At 34.6% G+C, this 27,298-nt stretch overlaps 2 protein-coding genes across 2 annotated transcripts in view; one reads left to right on the top strand and one right to left on the bottom strand.

Moving 5' to 3' along the window:
* Positions 1-27,298, top strand: part of LOC127837237 (complement receptor type 2-like) — a 346,639-nt gene that overhangs the window by 209,318 nt on the left and 110,023 nt on the right. The gene's annotated exons all lie outside the window — the stretch shown is intronic.
* Positions 416-27,108, bottom strand: LOC127837233 (uncharacterized). The gene is made up of 22 exons (XM_052364155.1): positions 26,964-27,108; positions 22,747-22,807; positions 21,296-21,382; positions 20,849-20,945; positions 20,590-20,732; positions 19,810-19,924; positions 17,066-17,138; positions 16,325-16,525; positions 15,736-15,865; positions 15,261-15,371; positions 14,440-14,643; positions 13,903-14,000; positions 11,885-11,981; positions 10,699-10,796; positions 9,002-9,098; positions 8,726-8,826; positions 5,225-5,342; positions 4,808-4,975; positions 4,230-4,439; positions 3,865-4,044; positions 3,050-3,173; positions 416-764 (listed from the first exon to the last, which is right to left on the bottom strand). Exons 1-22 carry the CDS (start codon positions 26,991-26,993, stop codon positions 620-622), a joined length of 2,688 nt encoding a protein of 895 aa, XP_052220115.1. The 5' UTR covers positions 26,994-27,108; the 3' UTR covers positions 416-619.

Here is a 27,298-nt window from a genome sequence, read left to right as displayed (position 1 = left end):
TTTCAATTTAAAAAGTCTGATCAAGGGAGACAATTAAAAAATGCGCATTGTAACTTATTGTTCCTAGTTACCCCATTGTGACAAATTTAATCTATTTTTATTCGTGGCGACCTTGATTTCGACCGAATCATAAAATCCCGATAATATGCGCCAGGACACTTGATGACAATAATTGTGTGAAAGTTTCATTGAAATCCGTTGCGAAATGAAAAAGGATTTGCGCTCGGAAGAATTGTTGCGCGCGCCCGATCACCCGCTCGACCGCCCGTCGAATTTCACCAATTTTATAACCAGTTTTTACCTTCGGAAAACATGGTTAATAAACATGATAAGAAAAATAAGTGCTTGAAATAAAAATCACACTGTACATTGTGAAAATGGGACAGCATTTAAAAAGCAAAATAACATCAATGAATTATAAAGCAGATATGATTTTATTTATTTACATAACAAACAGCCTTGCACATATTATTAATATCAAGCAAAGATACATACACGGAAAATTTGCATGAAAACAATAATCAAACCGGACCAACAGAGCATCGTGTGCAAAGGTATACACAAGTATGCATGTTCAAGCTCTTTCACTGTATAGGTCCCAGAGCAAAATTATTGTAATTTAGTCGCACTTTCGAGACCACACCGACCAGAGTTGCCTTGCGCCCAACATATCTTTGGCGTTTGGACTGCTTGGGTTTGCATACGTGATTCGGCATCTGCGCTTTCCCTGGTCAAATCCGTATGCGAACGCGCGGCACAGAACACTGAAAACAATTAATTGATCTATAAAATAACATGTAAATACCATAAATGCTCTACAGAAAAGTTGTATATCAAAATATAATTGACACTTTAACACATACTCGTTGGTGACTTTCCTCCCCATGCATTTAAATAAATATATAAAAGTTTGGTGTGCGTGTTAAAAAAAATTAGTTGAAAAACAAGTTCATTCATAAAAAATCTAATATATTTCAAACAATAATTGTTTATATTTTATGTTTTGCTTTCTGGTGACTGAAAAGTTCCAAACTTGAAATGATATTCTTGCTGAAAATTGTCACACCATACTTATTTTAGTCCATGCGTAATTTAAAACCTTTTACTTCAGCAAAAAATAATTGAACGTATGAACCCCGATCATAATACTTTTTGAAAGATCATTGCAAGATGTTTTTGTTATAGAAATAAACATGTGGCACATCAAAGTTCACTTTTTAAACATTTCGTCCGATCGCTTTTTGATTGAGTTTAACCAGCCTTATGTGTAGTATCAGTGTTGTGGCCAATTAACAGTATAAACTGATTTTTGACGAACATCGATGATTTCCCTGCACGCATGTTGAAAATAAAATGTTTGTAACTGAAGCTATTCCAGTGAATCAAGAGAAATGATGACAGGCTATATACCATAGCATATCTCAACAAATTAGTGTTATGTTAACTATCAATGACATTTCTTTGTTACATTGCATAAAAAAGTAGTGGTCTTTAAATTTAATATATTTCTACTACGTTTGCATATTTAATAACGTATTAACTAAAATTGCGCTATAAACGTTTTTAAGAATGTCCCATGATAAGTCATACTGCTTCCTTTTAAGGGATGTGATTAAATGATGTACATGAAGCAAGGGTAAATCAAACTCATAATAGTCCGTCAAATTGTTTTTGATTAAAATAGACACACACACTGTCTAAAACGTGTTTATTATTTTGGGTTGAACACAATTCGGTAAACAAAACGCGAGAATCCGGACCATGTTTTGTATAAATACATGCACATAGAGATTTCGACAGAAACGTACCAAACACCTTTGTATTCTAATGATCGTTTTTTTTTCGCTTGAAACACTATAAACTACAACAAAATCAGGAAGTTATAATATGATTTCAGGTAAAAATGCATCTTTTATATCGGTGCCTGTTTGGTTAATATACTAGTTTAATCCATAAGTGCATACCATTTTCTTACAAAATATAAAACATCGAAATAGCCAATATCTTAAGTCAACAGTTTAAGCTTGTATTGGTTACCAAACATTTTCTTCAGAGCATTTTAAGTATAATTGGTTAAAGAAATAACAAACGTGAGTCATGTGATAGGTAAGAAACACTAGACACTTAGCAGCTTAATATTTTTTACACCATTATGAGGCATTGAGAGGCTCTTCCTCACCAGTCATGGCGATTTCGGAATATAATCGCTTTTGGTTAGATTTAAACGAAATCGTGTAGATTTGTGACTGAAAAAAATGCGGTCTAGTATTGCTGGATATTGTTCATAACTATAATATTTGGATCAATGAAAGCATCCTCATCACATAACGCTTATTTTAAGTTTTACATTTCGTTTGGTTCTTGTTTATGTTGTTCTATTTACCCACGCGAGGGTTACAGTAGCACTTTGCCGTGAACCAGATAATAATGTTTCCAGCTTAATTGTATAAAGGAATGAACGAATGATGAATAGTTATAAATACGTGTGCTCAATAGTTATAGACAAATGAAACTTTGGATTGTTAAGTTAAATATACTAAATAATTAACTAACTAACATAAGATCTACTGTATAATTAATGACAACTATCAAATAAACCGATTACATTACCAAGAACTTTTTCCGCTAGTATATGTTGAATTGTTGTATTGTTTTCGAAATTTTTAACAATTATGAACAATTTGTTATTTCAAATTTTCCCGTTTATTTGTATCTTCAGGGCGTACGTGAAGAAATTGTATGACGCATGCGTTTTGTTCGGTTGACAGGTTGCATAATAAAGTATAACCGTAAACTTTTCTTTGCAAAATAAAAAAAAATATTGTAGTCAAATACTGTTGTGTGACAATATAACGTTGGGCTACATTTTTATGACCATTTCAAGCATTTAGCTGCAGTAATTTTGCCGATAAAACTATATGTATCAACAATACAATTTGATACGACATCATCTACTTATCAGCTTATACTTCAGAGTATTCAACAATTGCAATAGCAATCTTACCACTGCAATTAATGTGATATGAAGAATAAATAGTCTCTAGCTTACCGGTCATAGTTTTTGCAAAAGGTAAGGCACTCCTGGTATGATTCCACGGTAATGTTTCTGATAGTATGTTTTATCAGATCAGAATTCTGCCTTTCATCCCATTTCTCAGCGCCATGTTGACAGTCTGAAACCAAAAGGTAGTTCTGTGTTAATTGCATTAGCCAATCTTAAGTTTTATTTTTTACGTCCAGCATACGTCATATAGTATGCCAATGTATCGCGTGACAGTAAAGCCCATAAAATAAACCATACATATAGGATCTGGCACGAGTTGTCATATCATACCATATTTTATTAAACGAGTTCAGGAATTTTCTTAGTGAGCGAGCCTTTGGCGAGCTTACTAAAGAATTTCCTGGACGAGTTTTATAAAATATGGTATGATATGACAACGAGTGTCAGATCTTTTTATCACATGCTTTTGAATGAGCAAATAAAATAAATATTTACGCAAACATAAATGATCAATCGCGAATGTTGTTGACATTTCGTGACGTCATTTGACGCATTGCAGCAAAATAACAAAATGCGATTGGTCAATAAACAAAAACTAAGCCAATGAAAACGCTTTAAAATGTTGTATAACACATGTGTAATAAAAAAATGTAATGGTTGTATAACATGGGAAACAGGGTATAGCATGTGATAAAATATAAATACTTGCACAAATGTGTTCGCAAACGGACTTATAACTAGAGTACAAGATAAATCCGGGGTGGAAAAAAATAAAGAAGTTAATATTCCTATTCTTATCTTTGAACGGAAATGCCATTGAACAGGGCAACACTATCCGGATTAACAAACAATCAGCTTACACGGTGTGCATGTTGCTGTCCCGTTCCAAGTGCCGTCTGCTGTGCACGTTAAACGCTGGTCACCTTGAAACCATAGTTTACCCTGGCAACGTCGTATCTCTACAGTGTCCTTGAATACGTAGCTATTATTCATTGGACTGTACATTACAGCGCCCGATAAAGGAGGTGGCATACACTTGACTGGTGAAGAAATTGAAAAAGACTTGATTTAAAATGCTTAACAAGTATATGTAATAAGACACGGATGTGTATACGTTCTCAAAATGCTTGTTTTCACTTACATCTCAAAGTTAAGGACGGTCGTCCGATCTTTCCCCATCAATTTGTTTAAGTATATTCTATACAAAAAGAACGAAATACGTTACCTAGTTTGCACACAGGGAGCGTTGTTTCGCCTGTCTCATTGTATACACCGTGGTCACATGTCAGCGTCAGTTGGTCAGGAACGTTACCCTTCTGCGTGCAAGACATAGATATATTCTGACCACTGCTGATTCTTGAGTTTGGGCTTATATTCGATCCATCCATTAGTTGCACTTTGACTTTTGCATTGCCGTAGATAACTTGGCATGATCCTTTATGAAAGAAAAACCAATTACATAATATCATACGATCGTCTACTGATTAAACCCTCGTATACTGTTTTATTTGCGTCTATATTGCAAAACAAATATATCAACAGAGTATCCAACATAAACTAACATGTTACAAAATTTTATGGTTTAACGTACATATGATTAATAGATAAACTGAATATTATTTAACTGATGAGGCATCGCAAATAAGAATCCCCTTGAATGCAAGTGTCAGTTTATGATTTTCAAAATATCAATGAAAATGGGGATGTCTTGAAACACAGAACACAGCTTTAATGAGGTTTGCTTCGATGTGTAAAAATTGTTCCGAGCTGAAGGAAATACGTTATAAAGTTATGTCATATTACTAGGGATACATCTTGGTACGAATGGCTTCCAGTCTCCTTTCCAGTCGCACTGAAAGCGAGCTTGCAAGTTTGGCTGCATTTCGTATTTATCGAAGCACTTTACATCGTAGCCGTAATGAAATGGGCCACTCGTGTTGGCGAACTGCACAATGGGGCAAGCGTATAATGCTGGAAAAGATCGAATGTGTATGCTTGATGTGCGTTAAATGATGCATTTGACTTTCAAATTTTTGTTAAAAAACTCATAATTGTGTTTTTCAATACATTTATACAAAATGTATCCAGTAATTTATTTGGTCTATGCTTATCAATTTAGAATTCCATCAAAATAACATGCACAAACATTTTCTAAAAGTAGCTTATTGAATTAAAAGCACTTATATATAACTTATATACAATTTAACGTATATGTTGTACCTGCTGGGCATTGTCTGGGAATTTGACCTTTCAAGTGTCCTTTGTGACAAACCAGATCGGACTGGGATTCATTAATCGGGCTATTTTGTTCGTTTGACCCTTTACACCGTGCCTGCACCTACATGTTAAAATATGCAGCAAGTTATACTTATCATGACACATCAACGAATTTAAGTTTAAATGTATGTTAGAATGTAGGAGTACTACAGACAGACAGACGGAAGAACGAAAGGACGGACGGGTGGACGGACATGCTTATTTACTGACGGACAGACAAACGGATGATAGAACGGGCGGAGAAAAATATATCTGGAGTTAATGAATTGCCCCTATAGTTTGTCGCGAGTTATGTAAACCGTAATTAGTACTATATTTCATTGCAATGTTTTAAAGAAACGGATTTATGCAATTAATATTATGGTGCTATTTATGATAAATCTCAGCAACATGAAGTATAAACGGTTTGTATATAAATGTGTTGAATAACGAAACAGCGAATAGACAAACGGCGTTTAGAACAATTTAGTCACAGATGGTTGAAAGTAGCGCAAAAAGAATAATTCTGTAAAATGGAAATGTTCAATATTTTTGACAGAATTTTGTAATTTATATTCATTTGTGTTGCTATTCACAATTGAAATTTCCTACTGCACCGTAAAGGAATCGCACTTTAACAAATGGATGGCCATGATAGTCTCCAGGATTCGTGGCCGTCAATTAGTAAAGACTTGATCTGGTGATAAATTGTGTTACCCCACCTTACCCAAATTTAAACATAGCCTTCATATTGTAAAAACTAACTTTCTGACTAAGCTTCATCTGTAAATGTGGTTTTAAGAGCTCTAACATTGTTTTAGAGATTAGATTCAGTGACCAAGTTTGTAAAAAAACATTCTGACCAAGTTTCATCAATAAATATTGCTATTAGAACGCTAACATTAAAGCAGATTTAACACTGTGACCCAGTTTTTTAACACATCAGAGCATGATTTGCCATTTTGCCCCTAGACTGAATATGTTTTTAATCATTTGACCTGGTGACGTAATTTTTTGAAGCAGATGACCCAAATTCGAAATAACCTAGACATGTCAAAATGAACATTCCGATTAAGTTTCATCAAGATTAATTCATACATATCGCCTTTGAGAGATTTATCTGAGATGACATAGTTGGGCATAATAGTTTTACCCCAGCCGCATACACAACTTTACAATTTTACACAAAAAATATGAAATCTATGACCTGCTCTAATCGGGAAAATCAATATTGTTTGACGTTAATCAATATTTAATATACAAGTCTCTATAAATGATTCGAACTCTTCGGATGACTTATTTTTACCCAAGGAACATGACTTGAAAATCAGAAGAACACTATATAACGTAACATGCCGCATTTAAAATCCGTGAGCCATTAGGTTCAGAGTAGATTGTTTCAAGTTTGCACTATACACATATTTGGAAAACAAGTTACCCCTAGGCCGGCACAAATTTTGACCACTGAAGCATACATTAAAAAAAACTAGAATACTAAAGTACCACCATAGGATGTCAAACCTCTGACACTTATGTTTTGAATGATATTTTTAAGTTCTTAACTTTTCAGTTTATATATATTTCACGACCATTGTGCGTGGTCAGTTTTGACACCGCAGGCATTCTTTGCGCAAAATTGGTAGAGACCACAATTCAATAAATCATGCAAAAGTCCAAACCTTTCGGCTTTGCGAATTCACAGAAGATTAAGTGTTTACGAGTTAGGAAAAAAGTAACCTTCAGTGCTGAACCAATTTTGACCTTATGGCATTATTTGAGCCAACTTTGTAAATGACCACCATACAATGTAACACGCCAAAAAGCAAACCACTAACCTTTGTGGTTGCGTAAAAGAAAAATATTTTTATACTGAAGTTCTTTAGCAATCTATACAAATTGTACTACCCATGTGGCGTTACCAGTTTTGACCCCAGGGGCATTCTTTGAACAAAGGTAGTAGAAGACCATGTTCTTAAACATTAAGACCATTACCCTAGAGGTGTAAGAGCAGAAGATTTCTTTATTTTGTATTTTTAGTATATTTTTATCTCCGATGACAAATATATTACATGATCAAAACGATTTTTAACAAATTTGAAATACGGTCATCTAAAGATCCCTTTTTGAAGTTTCGTTAAGTCTGTCAAGGGTCAAAAGAGAAGTCTTAAGACGCGGATAAGTATAAAATGCGAAACTTTAATACTGTTTGTGGGACCATAACAGTTTATACGAGCTATCGAAAAATACTATCCACGGGAATACTTTGTTTTCGATACCAATATCCGAAAAAACAACAGGTGTTGTTTTAAACTGCGTTATCGATTTGTTACTTGCAAATGCAAGAATTGTGCTTTATTAGTATTAACATATTTGCGCTATATAACAAACAAAAGATGAAAGTACCACATTTATATTTGGGCAAGTTCGAATTGTTTTGAGTAATAAGATCGTTGATTTTCAAATATTGAAACTAAAGAGGACAATATTGTTTAATATGTTGGGTAAATTCAGCACTTGGCACAGCCAAAGCAAGAACTTCTACACATTAAACTTAAGGCTCAGCGTGATGTAAAAAGTTCTCAACATTGTACGATAAATACATTTTGGATAGACACATTTTCGTGGTTTTATTATGTTGAAAACAAACGTTTGATGTATTGTGACATTTATATAAAAATACGATCTGGACAAATCTGTGCGATACTCATGTGGTTTACTACTTATAAGTAAGTGGCGGTCTTAAGAACAAGTTTGTGTTGATTTTAGTACTGTCAAAAAAGGCGAAGAATATGGCCTCAATATAAATAAATGAATTAATAAATATCATATAACAAACACAAAGTATTGACTTCGAATCAATGTAACTTTGTCATACAATTTAAAAACGAAATAGAAATGATAATAGGATGTTGAAATGATATTTGGATATTGAAGATTAATGCTTTCAGAGTACACACATTATGATGTGATTATATGGCTTATAAATTATATTAAAGTTTTGCATCGAGGGCTTCCTAAATTTCAGCCATGGGAGTCTAAACAATGAGTCATAAACGTGGCCCAAAGAGTGGTAACACCTGGTGAACTAGAATTTGTACCAACTTGACGAAGATCAGAACTTGGCCTTTAAATTGTCAATATAAACATTGAGATCAAGTTTTATCAAGGTTGAAAGAAAAAAGGCTTATAAAGTGCTGACGAGCTAAACGATTACGAAACGACGGACGCCGGAAATAGAGTGATCACAATAGCTCTCATTGCGTACTTCATGATCAGATGAGCTAAAGCGACGCAACATCTTGACAATTTAGTCTCCAGTGTTATCTCAAAGTGATTGATTCACTTTATTGTATCTTAATTGTGTCATTATTTTTCCCACTAACTGAATTGTTAATAAATGCAATTCTAAAAAGCAAGTGAAAAACATTTGATACACTGCTTGTAACGAAAATGTTTTATGTTTACCGAGCTGCCATCTGGGACAACATCACCATCCGATTGCACCGTGCCGTTCAACAATACCTCCACGTTGCGAACATCGAAGTTCTCTATCTTACAATCGACCGCTGAAAACAAGTTTAGACTTGAGAAGTAACTACTGTGCTTTATCATATTTTACCAACTTTCAATAATAAACTGGATTTATGAAAGAACAATTATCGATAATACATCTTTTGGTTTTTATTAAGTTGTGTCTAAATGAGTTAGGTTTCGTTCACTCAGCATGACTTATATGTTTACCTGCATCGCAATTTGGCAGAGTTGGAACCCAAAGCGAGTCTGTGCACTTAGAGTCATAGCCTGGTATCCCTTTCAGTGCAATGCATTCTACGTGAACCTAGGAAAAGATAAAATACGCAATATATAGATTGGCATTCTGTTCACTTGTAAGTTTTTGTTAACGCAAGGTCAATATCATATTACATTATTGTAGATTTTTTACAAATGTAAAAAAACAGTTATTACTTCATCGACTTTTAAAACGTAATGATTTAAAGAATTTTCCATAAGGTCCGTTAAAAAATATGCTCTCGAAAGGATTATGTTATTTGAATTAATATATAACACAAACATATTCTACTGCTAGGTTAACAGCCTCCAACACGTGTTCAGCGTCAAGCTATGTCCGTCCAATTTTACCACGATACTAAGAATTATAGTACAAACATACAGACTTGAAGTGTTCCCTGAAATGATATTTGATTTTGCTCGTTTTAAAAGTGACAGAGGATTGATACCATAAAGCATATATATTGGATACAGTATCATCCTGTCCGTGCTATTCCATCAGAACTATACATTTGTCCTTTAGACAAGGATCCCCCATATTGCTCTCTTGACTTGAAATTGCACTAATGTCGAAACATTTGTTCTACGTGGCCACTACATGTATTAAGATTGGTCTCACGAATCAACTGATCAAGGTGATCATATTAGATCTTACCAGTGGCAGTGCTTTTGTGCCAAAGAATAAATGCTGGATAAAATATAATCCTGCCCGTGCTTTCAATTAGAACTAGCCATGTGTCCATAGGACAAGGATGTCCCCCATATTTCTCTCTTGTCTCGAAATTGCACTAATATCAAAACATCAATTCTACGTCGCCACTATCACAATTGGCGCAACGATATAAACAGAAAATATATATGAAAATCCTAATCGTATTGAAGCGTATGGAACGCATTGAATTCGGATAAACATAGGGTAACTTATCATCGAATCGAGGCCAAATTCCAAAATATTTCGAAACACTCTAATTTAACTGTCTGTAATCGTAACTTGACTGGAAATCAAACCTTATCAGGTTGTTATCAATAACCAAATTGCAATCGGGCGCAAAGCAGCGTTACATAATGTCATTGAGTTTTTTTAGCCTGTTAATCAGTAAAGTGTGGCAAATCGTTTTGATCGCACGAACGTGAAATTCGTGTTTTAATGGTTGTAAAGTTTGATTACTTTAGTATCAAAAATGGTTTAGTCGCGCGCGAAATAAATAAAAAATGTTCTTTTTGGCTTTAGAAGTGTGTTATTTCGAAAAGTCCGAACCACAATAAGTAGGTCCACAGGTGTTCATGTTAAATAAATATGTTTGCGAACTCTAGAAGCACTGCGTTTGCGTTAGCGCGGCAGAAGAAAACGATAATTAATTTTGATAAAATATCAACATATGTAACTATAGATGATAGTATAGTTGATAGTGAATGTGTTTGTAAAGTTTTCTACTTGAAGCATCAACATGTGGTATGGTACGTGCGACACAATTAAATAAATTCCTAAAAAATGACTTAACTTCATAACGTAATGTTTTCAAGCTAAATATATTCACAAATAAATGCTTAATACTTATTTATGTTCATATATATGTATTCTCTAAAAGGATGACATCTGATATTAAGAAATTTCTAGACATAAACGTTACGTAGATCTTAACGCTTACGAATGTTCCCGAGTTGACGTATTCAGTGGTTCCACTTACGCCGTCCGAAGTAATGTTCGGTTTGAAGACATATCGGGTCCTGTCGTACACACAACGATCTAGATCAAAGCGGAAAGTGCTTGTTTACACGGGTAGATTTTAAGGCGTATTGTCTAATAAAACACACCAAATGTGCATCCTCCCACATGGGTGTTCGAAAGAACAAAACGTTTAAATAGTACTCATGACTTTTCAATCCTGCATTATTTTCTAATGATACATGTGTTTGAAAATAAATCGCTGAATACTTGCCATCTTATTAAAATAAATGTATCGTTTTAGCATCATAAAACAACCCAAATTTTACATTTAATATGAAAGGAAGCAAATACTCTGTATTATAACATTCCCACAAGCATCAGACTTTACACTCATAAGTACCGGTAGTTTCGGTTGCTGTCGTTATGCCAGTATAGGAGTCCACAAACCCGGCATGTACAGTTAGTAACCCATTGTAATGACAATAAATCATTTGTGTTTGGACTCTTTAAAATGACCACAGTCTTAATGAACAAATATACATTATTCATGGAACGAAATGACCTATCGTGGCAGATCCTTTATGACAGCATCAGCATCACAACTCGTGTTAACATTTGTTTTGAATAGTACGTCCATGTTTCCTATCTTAATATTTACCACTGGGAATATAATTGGAATGTCGAGCTATTTACTGTAGATTATATTTCATTTTTGAAAACTAAATCGTCCAATCTTCCACAAAAACAGAGGAACGTAATATGTTTGTTTTTATGATTTGTAATGTATTATTCAATCTTCTTCTGCAGAAAGGTTTGGCATAGATAACTACTATGGTGTATTTCTTCTTTAGGAACTCCTCGAACGTTCGATCTAATGCTGAACATGTTTGACTTCAAATTCAATTTTTAAGGGGCATCGTATTTTTGGAATTTATTATTTTTGAAATCATTACTGCAAAACGTTTTGAGTTAATAGGAATGAACATTTTTGTTGGTTATCTATTTCGTTTAATCTACCGCTGAAACCCTTGTTTGGTAGTTGCAATTTTACAAGCTACAACCGAAAGTAGAATTGTAGCGGAAAGATAATTGATGAAATATTGATCATAGTCCTTCATGTTTTCTTAAATAATTTGTGTTCGATCAGAATGACTGCATTTGTTTACCTGCATCACAATTCGGCAATTCCGGAACCCAAATGGAATCTCTGCATTCAGAATCATACCCTTGGGTCCTTTTTGGTGCTCTGCACTCTACGTGCACCTTGGAAAGGAAAGTAAAAAAGCAGAATAGACATATCCGTTTACTTACTAAAAAAGTCTTAACGTGAGGTTAATAAAAGCGTTTTTGAATGGTATCATTTGTCTGCGTTTCAATTGTGACGGAAAAATTATATTACACAGAGAACGTTCAACTTCGGGCCCTCAAAATGCTCAAGCTTTGAAAACCAAAAAGATCTGTCCAACTGCACCTCCAATAACTACCAAAATGTGTGAAGTGTGAAACTATAGCTTACTTAAACATCAGCCTTAGTCTCGTTCTGGTAAAACTGGTATAAATACATTTGCATAAAGTGTCATCCCAGATAAGCATGCGCAGTCCACACAAGCTAATGAAAATATGTAATCCCTGATTAGCGGAAAGTTTCGTCCCTGATTGGCCTATGCGGACTGCAAAGGCTCACCTTGGATGACACTTTACGCACATGATTTTAACCCAGTTTTCCCAGCACGGGGCTTAGCCTGATACTAATTTACTCTGTTAACATAATTGACGCGCCTCATATGTAAGCTGTGTTCATACTTATTTACTCTGTTAACATAAATGATGCGCCTCATATGTAAGCTGTGTTCATACTTATTTACTCTGTTAACATAAATGATGCGCCTCATATGTAAGCTGTGTTCATACTTATTTACTCTGTTAACATAATTGACGCGCCTCATATGTAAGCTGTGTTCATACTTATTTACTCTGTAAACATAAATGATGCGCCTCATATGTAAGCTGTGTTCATACTTATTTACTCTGTAAACATAAATGATGCGCCTCATATGTAAGCTGTGTTCATACTTATTTACTCTGTAAACATAAATGACGCGCCTCAGATGTCAGCTGTGTTAACACTCATTTACTCTGTTAACATAAATGATGCGCCTCATATGTAAGCTGTGTTCACACTCATTTACTCATTTAACATAAATGAAGCGCCTCAGATGTTAGCTATGTTTATACTAATTTACTCTGTTAACATAAATGACGCGCCTCAAATGTTAGCTATGTTAAATGTTAGCTATGTTCATACTTATATACTCTGTTAACATAAATGACTCCCCTGAGATGTTAGCTGTGTTCATACTCATTTACTCTGTTAACACAAATGACGCGTCTCAGATGTTAGCTGTTATAACACTCTTTTACTCTGTTAACATAAATGACGCGACTCAGATGTTAGCTGTGTTCATATCATATTCGGTTCGTAAACTGATACCAAACAAGTATATGTGTTGAATAATGTTTTATCTGTTTCGCAGATTATATTGCAAATAAATAATACTCATCGTTATGGTACTTAAATACATATATGTATAAAGTTCATTCTAAATAATTGATTGGGTGCCAAATTTATGAAAAAATACACAATACAAACTTATAGAAGTTATAGCAATCGAACTAAATTGTATATATGAAAAACACTCATATAGAGTAATAACGTTACAAACAACGTTCCAGCATTAACGCAATGATTTTGCCAGGTACGCCGTAAATTATTTCCTATTACATCCATCGAACGAAGCTTACATTTATATCAAACACGACATTGCTTCAAATAGCAACTATTTCTGTCTTAGGAAACAGAAACAGAAATTCGCACATGTGAGCGATGTCATTTTCGCCTAACTATTATTTGGAAAAGTTGGGCGTGTCGTTGTGTTGGAGTGTTTAACATACAATGATTAGATTCGTTTTCAAAATGACAATACCATATATTTCATGAAATTAATTATTATGATATTTATTGAGTAAAGGGGTGTTAAAATTACTAAAACCCATAACAAACAAGTCTATGCTAGGATCCAAATATTCGTAATCAGCCAACTCTGTGTTGACTCTTCAATGTGTAAGCACTAAGTAGGCACTCAATGGAATGTCAGGAAAACTCGAACACTGACGTAACGCTTACATGTGTACCCGTGTTGACGTATTCCGCGATTGGGCCAAGTCCATGCGCTGTAATATTCGGTTCGAATTCATATCGGATCGTATCGTACACACACCGATCTAGATAAAAACATAACTTGTGTTTATTTATATACATAGACACTGAGGCGAGTCGTAAGAAAAACCAGACCTAACGCATGTGCGGTAACAGTGCCGGAGCCTGGTACTGCAAATTGTACGCTTAACCTTCCCGGTATGTATTATTTTCTTATGATAAAAATGCTTTATATATGGGCGAATGTCGACCCCAATCGGCCATCGTCAGGCTGATAAGGGACGACACTTTCCGCTTTATGGTATTTTTCGTTTCAATGAAGTATCATCATAGCGAAATTCCAATTAGAGCAGAAATTGTCTGCACTGCTGAGCCGGTGTGTACTGCACAGGCTTATCTGGGATGACACTTTACGTACATGCATTAAACGGCATTTTCGTCTAATTTAGTTTGTTTGTTATCTATGCATTATTCGTTGGGATGATTCTCTTTCTCGGCTATTACCTGGTTTGCAGTTGATATTGTCCACCCATTTGCCGTCTTGACAGGTATAGTTTCCGGTCCCTTGTTTTGAGCACCGGTGGTTCTCCACTATGAGAACTGTTCCGTCTGGGTATTGGGTACCAGACAGACCCATCAGTACCACCTTCTTTCCGATTGGGTACACAAAGTAGGTGTCCAGGTCAATAGGCGGGGGTTTACAGAACACTATATATAAGAGACAAAATATCAAATGTGAACACTGTGACACGTGTCAATGTGAGGAAAAACTACATAAGTATCATTTGTGAGATTTAAACATCACGTGTGTCCGCTAATATACAATTTTTGTGAGGTCATAGCCCAAAAGCGTGTATGCGAGAAACAATATTTAGTCAACAATGTTTTTTTATATAAATACTTTAAAAAGAAAATATCAACTTAACAATCACTTTATAGCTACTTGTAGAAAGGGTTTTCAAATAGGGATGTGAAGTGTGCAACATTGTATGTATGCACTTTCTCGATATTTGAATTGAGGGGATACATAACATATCTGTCGCGCAGATAAAATGCACACTTCTACTTGAACTAAACCGGTTAACAAACTATCAAATCTAGTAAAGCTAGAGCGAAATATGCGAACAGATAAATGCTTAGCAAAGCCATGTGTCATCCAATAGTAACATATGAATTTGATAGTTATGTTCAGATGGGAGCGCAAAAGGTGTGAACTTCTTTTAGAGTAACCCACAGTCTTCGAAAACCTATAAAATTGTGAAAAAAGGTATGCCATTGCGATTTTTGTAAAATCATTTATATGTTTTCAACCGTCACGCCCATACTTCTGGGTTTGATGCATTGTTGAACTGGATCTTCGGGAGATCCCTGGCAGAAGCATTCGCAGTTCTTCCCCACAAATCCACCCTGCGGGCATACTTTATTAGCACATCTCTCTACAACAGCAGGTATGCACAGAAGATAAGAAAAGTCCAAAACAAAGTTCCTGTGGGTCATTTCAACACGGTTATTACAATAATAAATACTGATTATTGTAATAAAAAGTACATTTCCTAATAAAGTGTAATTTTGCTTATTCATTTTTACAATAATTATAATTAATGTGTAACATGCAATTTGTATTATCAAATGTAGATGCTTTAGGTTTTATACTCAAAAAGTTTTGTTTTTAACACAGATTACATGCATCACCAAACAGTTGAAATGTGTAAGAGTTTAAAACGAAAACTAGTCGGTGGTGAAAAACATGAGTTTTATTTCAAATAATAGGAGCTTAATTTCGTAATTAAACAAGCTAACCTTCACACTTATACATGGCGCTCACAATTTGTACATCATGGAAGCTGAGGTGTTTCGCTTCTCCAATAATATTCAAATAATCTTCGTCTTTCGGTTCCAACGAAGTAGCATTGCGTGGGTCGGCGAAAAACTGAAATTAATAGGTGGGCTTTAAATACATTTATGTACAACTAATAAGCTTCCGTAATAGCCGCCACACTTAAACGGCCTGATAAAATGTGTATGTATCTGCCTGAAATTCACCAAAAATCTAGAATCATAAACAGTTTATTTCTGCTCATTAATGTTACAGGACGTGTACGTTATTCATCCAATTATCCTTATTGTCAAACTATTTCAAATTGGTTCAAGGTAAGACCATTTAAAATATCCAAATTGCTTTTCAAAAAATGTGAAGATATTTGCAGAGTCATTCCTGTCGTGCTTGGTTACGATCTGCTAAAGGTTTCATAGAAGAAGTTGTCAGTTATTTTTGACGACTACGACCGAAAACAAATAAGGAATGGCAGGATAAGCTATTTCTTTAGGTCATACTTGAACACGAAGGAAAAAAGAGTAGAACCTCGTGGTGTTCAATCATGATGCTTACATTTTTGCCGTAATGCATTATGCTGTGATAGTCATACGGCTTGTTAAAATCGAGATATTCCGCGATGAGTTTGTCAAATTGGAAGTGGTTTTTCGGATTAATGCGTTTGTAGTTTACAGTGACGTTATCATCCCTGTCTGCCCTCGTGTGCTCATGGTATAGGCCAATGGCGTGCCCAATCTCGTGTAAAACGATCGGCAGCTGCAATATACAATGTTAGCTCATCAATAAGGAAATGATATAGGCGGTTTGCTTATCAAATGTCTTAGAGAATGATGAGTTCCAGCAATCTGAAACTGAAGTATTTATTTCGCATGGCAAATACGGTATGAGGGATTTGCATGTGTCTCATAGTGGACATTTATGATGCAAATGTCCTTACATTCATTCATGGACAACTTCATTAAAACAGTTTGTGATAAAAGCAATGTATGTGTCAATGTCGTGTTAAAAGGGACAACTGCATGTAACATGTATAATATATATATATATATATATATATATATATATATATATATATATATATATATATATATATATATATATATATATACATATACATAAAGTATACGAACATCATATATCAACCGTGTGCAAAGGCAGACCAATCATTATTCGGAGAGCAATATTGGTAGTATTCGACCACTAGATGTGGTAACTGATTAACAATGAGCACTTTACTATACACTTTACTGGATTTTGGTTGCAACTTTTGTTGACGCCCATGCAATCGATATTTACCGTCATACAGTTTTGCAGATTCAGGAAGATGTTTTGGGGTCCTATTATCCTCCCCACATATGATTCGCAGACCCTTGTTGGAAAAGAACAGGGAAAGTTATAGATATAAATGAGCCTCGATCTGGACAAACCGGGCCTAATGAAGTCGGCGCAGGCATATAAGGGACGATACTTTACGCCTAAAATGGATTTTCGTTTAAAAGATACTTCCTTTAAATACAAAATTCCATAACAACCGCAAGTGTCGTTCCTGATTATCCCGTGCTTATCTGGGACGACATTTTACACACATGCTTTACGCCCGATTTTCCCAAAACGAGGTTTAAAATTATTCTTATTTTTCGCCGTAGGCCAACCATCGACAGTTAAAGTTTTTTATTTATTTTTACCTGATGGTAAAACAGTAACTTATATTAATTATTTGTTGTTGTATTTTAATGTCATACTGATAAAAAGTTGCCTTTAACAGTAAAGCTAAATCTTACTTTTTGAAAGAATCAAAACGTAAATGTAAATCAACTTCTAACATAAACAAAAGGCCCCAAAGGGCCCTGGGTCGCACACCTGAGAGACTAAGATGGAAAAAAACAAAGATTAAACCACTTCAGTAAATATTGCAAATTATTGATATGAGAAGACTGTCTTTAAAAATAAGGTGTTCCAAAGTATTCACAATAGGCATATATAGAAAATTACCCCACCCACCCTGTTGGCCATGTTTTTAATACCCAGATTAAAAAAAATATATATGTAAGGAAAATGATTCTTACATACATATAGAGAAAACTGCCCCATCCAATGGCGGCCATGTTTTTCCACTGATCACGACCATTTTCAAACTCATCCAATATATCAATAAAACCAATGTTTTGACCAAGTTTCATGATGATTGGCCAAAAAATGTGACTTTGAGAGTGTTCACAAGCTTTTATTATTATATAAATTTAAGAAAAATGACCCCGTGGCGGTCATGTTAGTAGGTTGATCAAAACCATTTTTGAACTTAATCGTCGTATTTGAACTCAACCGTCGTATCCAGGAAAAAAAATCTTCCGACCAAATGTCATGAAGATTGGACAAAAAATGTGTCGTCTAGACTGTTCACATGATTTCTTATATATATAGAGAGAAAACTGCCCCACCCCCTTGCGGCCATGTTTTTTTCACTGATCACGACTATTTTCAAACTCAACCAAGATATCTATAAATCTAATGTTTTGACCAAGTTTCATGATGCTAATTTGCCAAAAAATGTGACTTTGAGAGTGTTCACGAGCTTTTATTACATATATAAGGAAAAAGACCACCCCCCTCCTGGCGGCCATATTTTTTTACCGATCAGAATCATTTTCGAACTCAATCGTCGTATCCAGGAAACAAATGTTCTGACCAAATTTCATAAAGATTGGGCGAAAAATGTGTCGTCTAGACTATTCACATGTTTTCACTATATACATATAGAGAAAACTGCCCCATCCCCTGGAGGCCATGTTTTTCCACTGATCATGACCATTTTCAGAATCGTCAGAGATATCCACATAACCAATGTTTAGACCAAATAAATGATGATTAGGCAAAAATGTGACTTCTAGAGTGTTGACAAGCTTCTTTACTATATAAATATAAGGAAAAAGCCCCCCCCTGGCGGCCATGTTTTTTTTACCGATTCGAACCATTTTCGAACTAAACCGTCATATCGTGGAAACAAATGTTCTGACCAAATTTTATGAAGATTGGGTAAAGAATAATGTGTCCTCTAGACTGTTCACATGTTTACACAATATACATATAGAGAAAACTGCTCCGCCCCCTGGCGGCCATGTTTTTTCACCGATCATGACCATTTTCGAAATAGTCCGAGATATCTATAAAAGCTATGCTTAGATAAAATTTCATGATGATTTGGCAAAAAATATGACTCCTAGAGTGTTCACAAGCTTTTTTTACTATATAAACATACAAAAAAGATCCCCCCCCTGGCGGCCATGTTTTTTTTTTCAATCCAAACCATTTTTAAACTTCACCGACGTATCTAGGAAACAAATATTCTGACCAAATTTCATGAAAATTTGATAAAAAATGTGACTTCTAGAGTGTTCACATGTTTTCACTATATATATATAGAGAGAAAACTGCCCCGCCCCCTGGCGGCCATGTTTTTTCACCGATCTGGACCATTTTTGAATTCGGCCAAGATATCAATAAAACCAATGTTTTGACCAAGTTTCATGATGATTGGGCAAAAATGTGACTTCAAGAGTGTTCACAAGGTTTCTCTATAGCCATATCAGGAATACTGCCCCGCCCCCTGGCGGCAATATTTTTCAATGGATCGAAATCATTTTTGAACTCAATCAACATATCATTAATGAAAACATTTTTACAAAGTAACATAAAGATGGGGCATCCAATGTGACTTCTACAGTGTTCACAAGATTTTCTTTTTTTTGACCTGGTGACCTAGTTTTTGACCCAGCATAATCAAGTTTCGAACTCGGTCGAGGTATCATTGAGACAAATGTTCTGACCAAGTTTCATGAAGATCGGACAATAAATGTTGCCCCTAGAGTGTTCACAAGGCAAATGTTGACGACGGACGCACAACGCACGACGCACGACGGACGACGGACAAAAGGCGATCACAAAAGCTCACCATGAGCACGTTGTGCTCACGTGAGCTAAAATAACATGAATAGTGAGTTACGATTTACAGCAGCATGCAATATGTAAAGAAAACTGCCCACTCGTTAGGACTGAATATGATATGGTCGTATTGGTCTGTCCTTTCTACGAAGTGCAAGCACGTGTATCTGCTCCAGTCTTCCATAGCTTTTTTAATTGTTCTGATTCCAGAGGCATCTGACAAAAGATCATTAAAGTAAATTAAACATATCATTGAAATAAATAAATAAATAAATAAATATATATATATATATATATATATATATATATATATATATATATATATATATATATATATAATTAAAAATATTTGCAATATAGTACATCGCAAATATTCATGTCGTATGATCTATTTTTCAAGAAATCCATTTTTCATAGTTTGTTTCTCTTAATACAACACGTTCCTAATCGCGAGAGTGCGAGCAGCTGAGTGGTAGCACAAGACCATGTGAATGGCAACATATATATTAAAACAAAACCGACAAAATATTCTTAAATAATATAGCGAAAAATAGTTTTAGTTGAAAACATCTTGTTGTTGCTATTATTGGCAATTTAACAACGTTTTACAATATATATTAAAACGTATGAAAGGTTGCCTAAGCATAGTCGACGTAGTGTCCCCCAAGCGACCATGGTTCGGTCTCGATTGTGTGATCGTTCTTCAGATCTCCACGAAATACACCTAGTACTGCTTCTACCCAGGAAACGGTCATGAGAGATTTTTAATCAGCCTTAGTATTTCGATACTTATGAACGAAAATTGATAGTTTTGAATTAGATTAAAACGTATGAACAATTGCATTGTATAAAATATTCGATTTCATATAAGACGATCATACCAAATCCTTCTTCTATCTGATACGGTATTTCGAGGGGCCAGCGGCTCTCGTCGCTTTCTGATGCAATCCTTTTCCGACGATTTGCAGCCTGACCATCAACGCTATGTGTCTCGCAGGAATCAACGTCATCTGTGAAGTCCTTTCTAATGATTGGTAAAACGGCCAAAAATAATTACATTTGATAAAGAATGACCTGTTTATTCATGCATTTAATCATATAAAATGTTTCTGTTTTCTACTAGATAATTTGATAAGTTACCTGAAAGCATCCTTGTATGTTCTCTTGTCTATCACCATATCGTAATGCAGCTTCACCAGCGTTCTGTTGCTACCCTCCATTCTGTACCGACACCAGTCTTAAACATATGTTTGCTTTAACAACCAGTATATACTAGTATAGGAAATGTGGAAGACATGAAACATAATCAGAAAAAAACAATATTTGGGGCCATTGCTTTGGAACGGCAAATGCACAACATGTTATGTTTAAAGGTTGAAAGGCTATCAGAATCTCAAATTGAACCAAACATTGATCACACACACAATTGTTACCTGTATGCAAACAGAAAAAGCAAGAGTGGTTGAAACCGTAATTTAATGAAATACTTGATATTATAGTTTAGTGTCGGAGAACTTAAATTAGAGGAACAATTACAAACGTTACGGGGCGAGAAAAAGGGAAACTCCATCTTTTGTTTCGTGTTACCTGACTGCAAATGAGCCTCCACCACTTTGTCTGAACGGCCTGAGTCTTGATCTGAGCCGCTGAGTCCAGATGCTACACTAGTCGTGTCTGTCAATACATTATAACATTTTTTAAATATTTCTTAGGCATTGAATATCAATTCTAATAGCATTTATAGCAAGTTTTGCTGATTAGCAAAATATATCATATTTTAAAACAACGCACAAGTAAATGTATTTAAAAACTATAAAGACGATTTTAGAATTAAGGTAATTAAAAAAAACAGGAAAACGATGAGGAAACCGAATTAAAGACGGATGTGTATGTTTCTAATAAGAATTGTACAGAATTGGGGTTTGATATTCAGTTTGCAAAAGGGATGCATATTGGTCATTTTGGTCAGAAAAACCGAGGATCACATAATGAACATATGTGTACAATTATTTGAATATTTAGCCAAAAGTAAAGCAGAAAATAATCTGTTGTACACGTTGTTGTTTTTTTACTAAAGCTTTGATTTTGGAAAATTAGCGGGCATTGTAAATCAGTTTTTGCCACACACTTTTTAACTTAATGTTGGTGAAATGTGTTTGATTAGATAAATGGCTTCAATACATATTTTAACTTTAAGCTATGGCAGCCATATTGTGCAGTGACGCGGAACCATGCGTACATGTTCGGTAAAGAAGCTTAAGAGGAACATCTGTGTACATTTTCACGAAGATTAGGCAAGCACTGAAGGTATTGCATCAGTAATAAACTGCGTTTTACTTTTAACATTCGGCTGATGACGGCATTCTTCAGCCAGTTAGAAACACTCTATGCCATGTTGATTTAAAAACTATATCAGTTATTTACAAGGATTCGATGTATAAGTCGTGTATTTAAAAGATTTGTTTTTGACATTCTTATTTTGTTTACACGGAGGAAACCACACCTGTACAGTAAATGGACGTATACGTATCGAAATCCTAATTTCGGTGATAACATTAAAAAAAATAATATTAATTACTTGCTAATTACTTGCTAAAGATTTAATGACAGTTGTGCACACTTTCAAATTGCATATATATGTATTGATGAACATGCATTTCATTTCAAGGTGTGTGGCTTTAACGCTTTTCCACTTTTAATTACTTTTAACTACTTTCCTTAAACAAATGGTGTACTTAACTTAAGAATCGGTTAGCGTTACTTATAGCGTGATTACCAAACATGTAGGCAGAGCTAAACGTGAGTTATCGGATGGTGACACGATTTATCAGTAGTATTTGATTGTAAAATAAAGTTTAAGAAAATAATTAAATTAAGTATACATATACAGATGGTTACATGGCAGGAATGAGAAGAGAAAATTGGAAATATAAGAATACTTTTGACCGCAGTTCAACGTCAAAATCATATGCATTATTGTTCAATTGTCAAATAATATTTCCATACATAATATAATTCTGATCATGGATATATTTTACCGTCATATACTTGTCGGAACACATCGTCAATAGCTGATTGACCCAGACCCAACACCAGAGCCTGGAACACAGTGAAAATTTCGTCGTAATACTTTATTTTACTCGTGTGATAATTATTGTAAAACTGCTTAAGCAGCTTAAATAATGAACTTACCACCTTCAACGCAGAAAAGAATTTCCTTTAAGAAAATGTACATATCTTGTAATATTTCTACAAATGCTGGGTCAAATGTAAAGAAATAAAACGAAACACAACTCGTGTGACCTACCTGACAGCGATCACACAGGATTCATGAATGAAATCTCCAGGTGCAAAGACACACCTTCGCATTAGACCAATGAAATCACTCGTGTGTTTAAAATGTCGGTTAATTGAAATGTATGTAAACAAGGGTTTCAAACGGCGCTGTACAGTTAGTTTTGATGCATAACGTAACGGCAAGCACGGTAAGAATGTTTTTTTTTCATACGTTTTATTGAATTGAAAATGCCCTTTACTCCGTGAAGATTTCTGTCTAAGAGCGGGTCTGATGGACAACGAGTAGGTCATGAGAGATGCGTTTCGGTTTTTTTCTTTAAAATGTTACCCAGCATTTGTAAAAATCTTGCAAGATATGTAAATTTCCAGAAACGAAATTCATTTTTGCGTTGAATAAAACCGAGTGCGTGAAAATCGCTGCACAAGTAATGAAGTTATAGCTGTTCAAAGCGATGCATCTCGTTTTCGGGTCATTTTGAGTTGAATACCTTGCTATATATATATTTGATAGTGAATTATTTTTCCAGAAAAGTTGATTTTTCATTATAATTTGATTATTTATCATTCAAAATGATGTTTTCACTAAATAATAACATAGCCACACGCTAACCACCTGTGATGTCATAACCAAAAAATTTCGAGTCGGTTCGCATTTAATTACGATAAACCTGATAATGAGTTCTATAATGTATGCAAGAGGTTTGAGTTCTTCAACTATATTCATTCTCAAATGGAAACATAATGTGAATATCGTGTTAAATGAAATATTTTTGAACAGAGCGTATATTGAAACAAAATCAATAAATAATTATTGTATAATACGTGTCGCGGAAGAGAATGTTTATAAATGATTAAAATAGTCCACTATTTGCTGCGTCTTAAGGCGTAGTATTTTTGTCAAGCACAGGTCATTTCATTATCTGTGGTTATTAATAGATGCGGTGTGATGTTGCCATAGCGCTAACTACTTCAGGGGTGGGGGGGGGGGGGGTAAATTTGATATGTCTGGGAAACGTTCTTTTGTCCTCAACAGATAGCGGCGATCTTTTGTATTCACGGGTGCTAACAACGCAATAGTAAAAGGTTAAGTTTGTTAATATTCACAGTTCTCAAATTATAAAACGTTGAACATGAGTTCACTAATTAATTACTAGAGGTATACTATAGAAAACAACAAAATGATTTATAATCGCTAAAACCGATTATAAAAAAAAACTAACTATAACAAATATCGTTTGAAAACGGTAGTCGGCGTAACTGCTGAATTTTAAATTAAGTTTGCAATTTACGTTTCTACGTAATTAAATTGAAAACAAATGTTAAACTATTGTGTTTTTTCACTTTTTAGACGCACGTTCTCCGCATGAAATGTGTGTTATCATTGTCAAACCACACATAAGTGTAAGTAGATAAAAATATACTACGGGAGTGCACATCATATGTGTCCTCACATGCCTTATTATGAGTTTATATCTTCACAATCGAAATATATCATATGTTAATATTTGATTCACAGGCAATTTTATTTTGACACATTTAACCCATTTAAGCCTAGTGAACTCTCCCATCCTTCTAGATTGGATCAATTCATTTCCAAAATTAGGGATGTCTAGTATATTTATTTCTATATTAAGATTATTTATTACAGAAATACCTTTAAGCAAACAGCGCAGACCCTGATGAGACGCCGCATCATGCGGCGTCTCATCTAGGTCTACGCTGTTTGCCAAGGCCCTTTTTCTAGACGCTAGGCATAAATGGGTTTAATCACACTTTCATAGCCGCGTCATGCGAAAATGTGTCTTATGCGTTTCAGCCAGCGTATCTTAAGCTCAACATGTGCATTTGCGCAGTCTGGTCAGAGGCGATGCTGTTCCCTATAAAATCACTCAATGTTTTAATGTATCATTTTGTATCTCCTGACCAGGCTGAGTGGGCTCTATATATGATTGGCGCATATGGAATAAGACCCATTTTCGCATGACGAGTGTCATAACAAATCATTACGAATTTTAAAGGCACATTTTAGCACAATGCTTTTCGATACAAATTTGAATTAAAAATAGCAAATTTGTAAATAAGGATAGTCTATTCCAAGCGTTCAGGAACGATTACCAGACGTGCTGACCGAGTACGGCAAATATTTGTTGCATAATTAAACGATTTTCCTCTTATCGTGACACTATACTATTTCGGTAATGTTTGTTTTCTCATCGTGAAAAGCAAAACTGTCAATATCGATAATCAATTATATATTCCCCGGACGATTAAGTGAACGAGTACTGCCCCTGAAATTCTGCGAGATGGATTTTAACGCGTAATTGTAACTGGGTCACAATTTGTGTCGTTTGAACATACAGAGCGTAGTCCGTAATTCCTCACACTGAACAGTGATACATACTTTGCACTGAGCACAGGCACAGTGATGTAGCCAAAGTTCAGAGGTTTTATTTCGAATCAGCCTATGAGATATTCGAATGTATTCATGCGTGTCTGCTGGCGTTATGTAAAAGTCATTTAAGGTGAAAAGCTGAGTAAAACAGCTACGCCGAAAAAAGCGCATTAGTGCTTTATGCCCTCGTTTAGGTCAGTGTTGATGACACCGTGTGAACTGCTAGGGTAACAAGTAATGCATAAACAACAAAGTACGCGTCAACAGGGTTATCTTTATGACTACCTAACTCGTGAGTAAATCGTATTGCTCGCAGATTTAAAATTTATTTATTTTCATCAATTATCTTATTGCATATTTTGATTTTGTATATTGTGTAAAAAAAATCAAAAATTTTGTACAGGGAATTTCATCATGAAATTATATTCTTAGTGAGATAGTTATTCGATATTCCAACAATATTCGTTTAATATTATGGTGATTGCAAATTTTCTTAAAATTCAGTTGTAATATACATTTTCATCATACTTTCTATGCATGCTCTCAGAACTTCAAAATGCCATGTTGTTGTTATTTTGTCCAAGTAATACTTAAAAAATAAATAGGATGATAAAAAGGGAACACACATCTCAACCCGTGCGTTAAGACACACTCTTTAAAATTTTGAACGGCTTGTGTTGATGCCAAACTTGCGATTAATTCTGAATAAATGAGTTGGGTCTTAAATTATGCAATAGCGAACAACTTAACTGCCTTCAGCGCTTTGATTAAAGGCATCAAGCGTATAGTTTATAAACGTTGTGACCCTCAAAGCCTCTGGCACAACACTTCACGCATGTATAACGCCCGCTTTGATACGCTACTACATACGCTGAACATAACGTAACAAAATAACGTCATATTGATAACGTAACGGTCACTGACTGCTGTTGTGTGGCGATCCACAGGCTTTTCATTCGGCCTCAATATCGATCAAATGAATTATTTGAAGGAATTGTATTACTTGTTTTCAATTGTAAAACATAATGATGTGAATATAAACAGTCATCAATCGTGCACTTTTCAAATATATAAATTGCATTTGACAATACATAGTGTTCAGTATAATCTAGATTGGTCTATCAATGGAATTCTCCATAATGTGAGATGCACGGAATAAATAAATATGCCACATGGAAAACATTGAATTGTATTTACTTTTTAATTCAGGTAATTAACTTTAAATTTCAAGAAAAAACAAAAGCAAATCGTTGCAATAAAACAAATCATTCAAAATAAATAAAAATAAATAAGCTTCATAGAAAACATAGTATATTATTTACTATAAAAATCAGGTTATTTACTTAAAATTTAAAGAAAAAAAACGAGTCGTTGCTGAAACAAACAAAATCATTAAATCGTTTTGTTTTGTTTTGTCATATTGTTTTCATATCTGATCCCCCAATGAAAAAGTAAAGCTCGCGATCAACTAATATTTTGTATGTTTGACGAGCAATACTTTCGTTCTTTGTAGTTTATTTTCGTTGTTAAAAAGCATTTAGTAGATAATGAACATGCACTACTTACAAACACTATCAATTGCGCTGCTTTCCACATTCTCAAGTATTCCTAGATCATTTAGCCAACATAATGAAAACACTACATTAATCTAGGCAGTCTATGTACTTAATTTCTTATCAAAACGGAAACTGTTTACACAAGTCTTTCCTAGAAATTGAATACTTTGCTCGAGAAAAAAAAGCTCTCATTGGCTGGCGATCAAATTCATGATTCTTTTGGCAGGTGGCTTTGCAAGTAAACACAGACGAAATTGTTCTTGAAAGCGATCAGGTTCGTTTATGTTTATTTTCACATGCTTTACTGTGGAAGTGAAGATTCTCGGTGAAGGGTTTGCTTTCTCT

This window comes from Dreissena polymorpha, chromosome 7 (assembly GCF_020536995.1).
Source record: "Dreissena polymorpha isolate Duluth1 chromosome 7, UMN_Dpol_1.0, whole genome shotgun sequence".
In the NCBI taxonomy this organism is placed as follows: Eukaryota; Metazoa; Mollusca; class Bivalvia; order Myida; family Dreissenidae; genus Dreissena; species Dreissena polymorpha.
The sequence above is the reverse complement of the archived record's forward strand: the minus strand, read 5'-3'. Positions and strand labels throughout refer to the sequence as shown.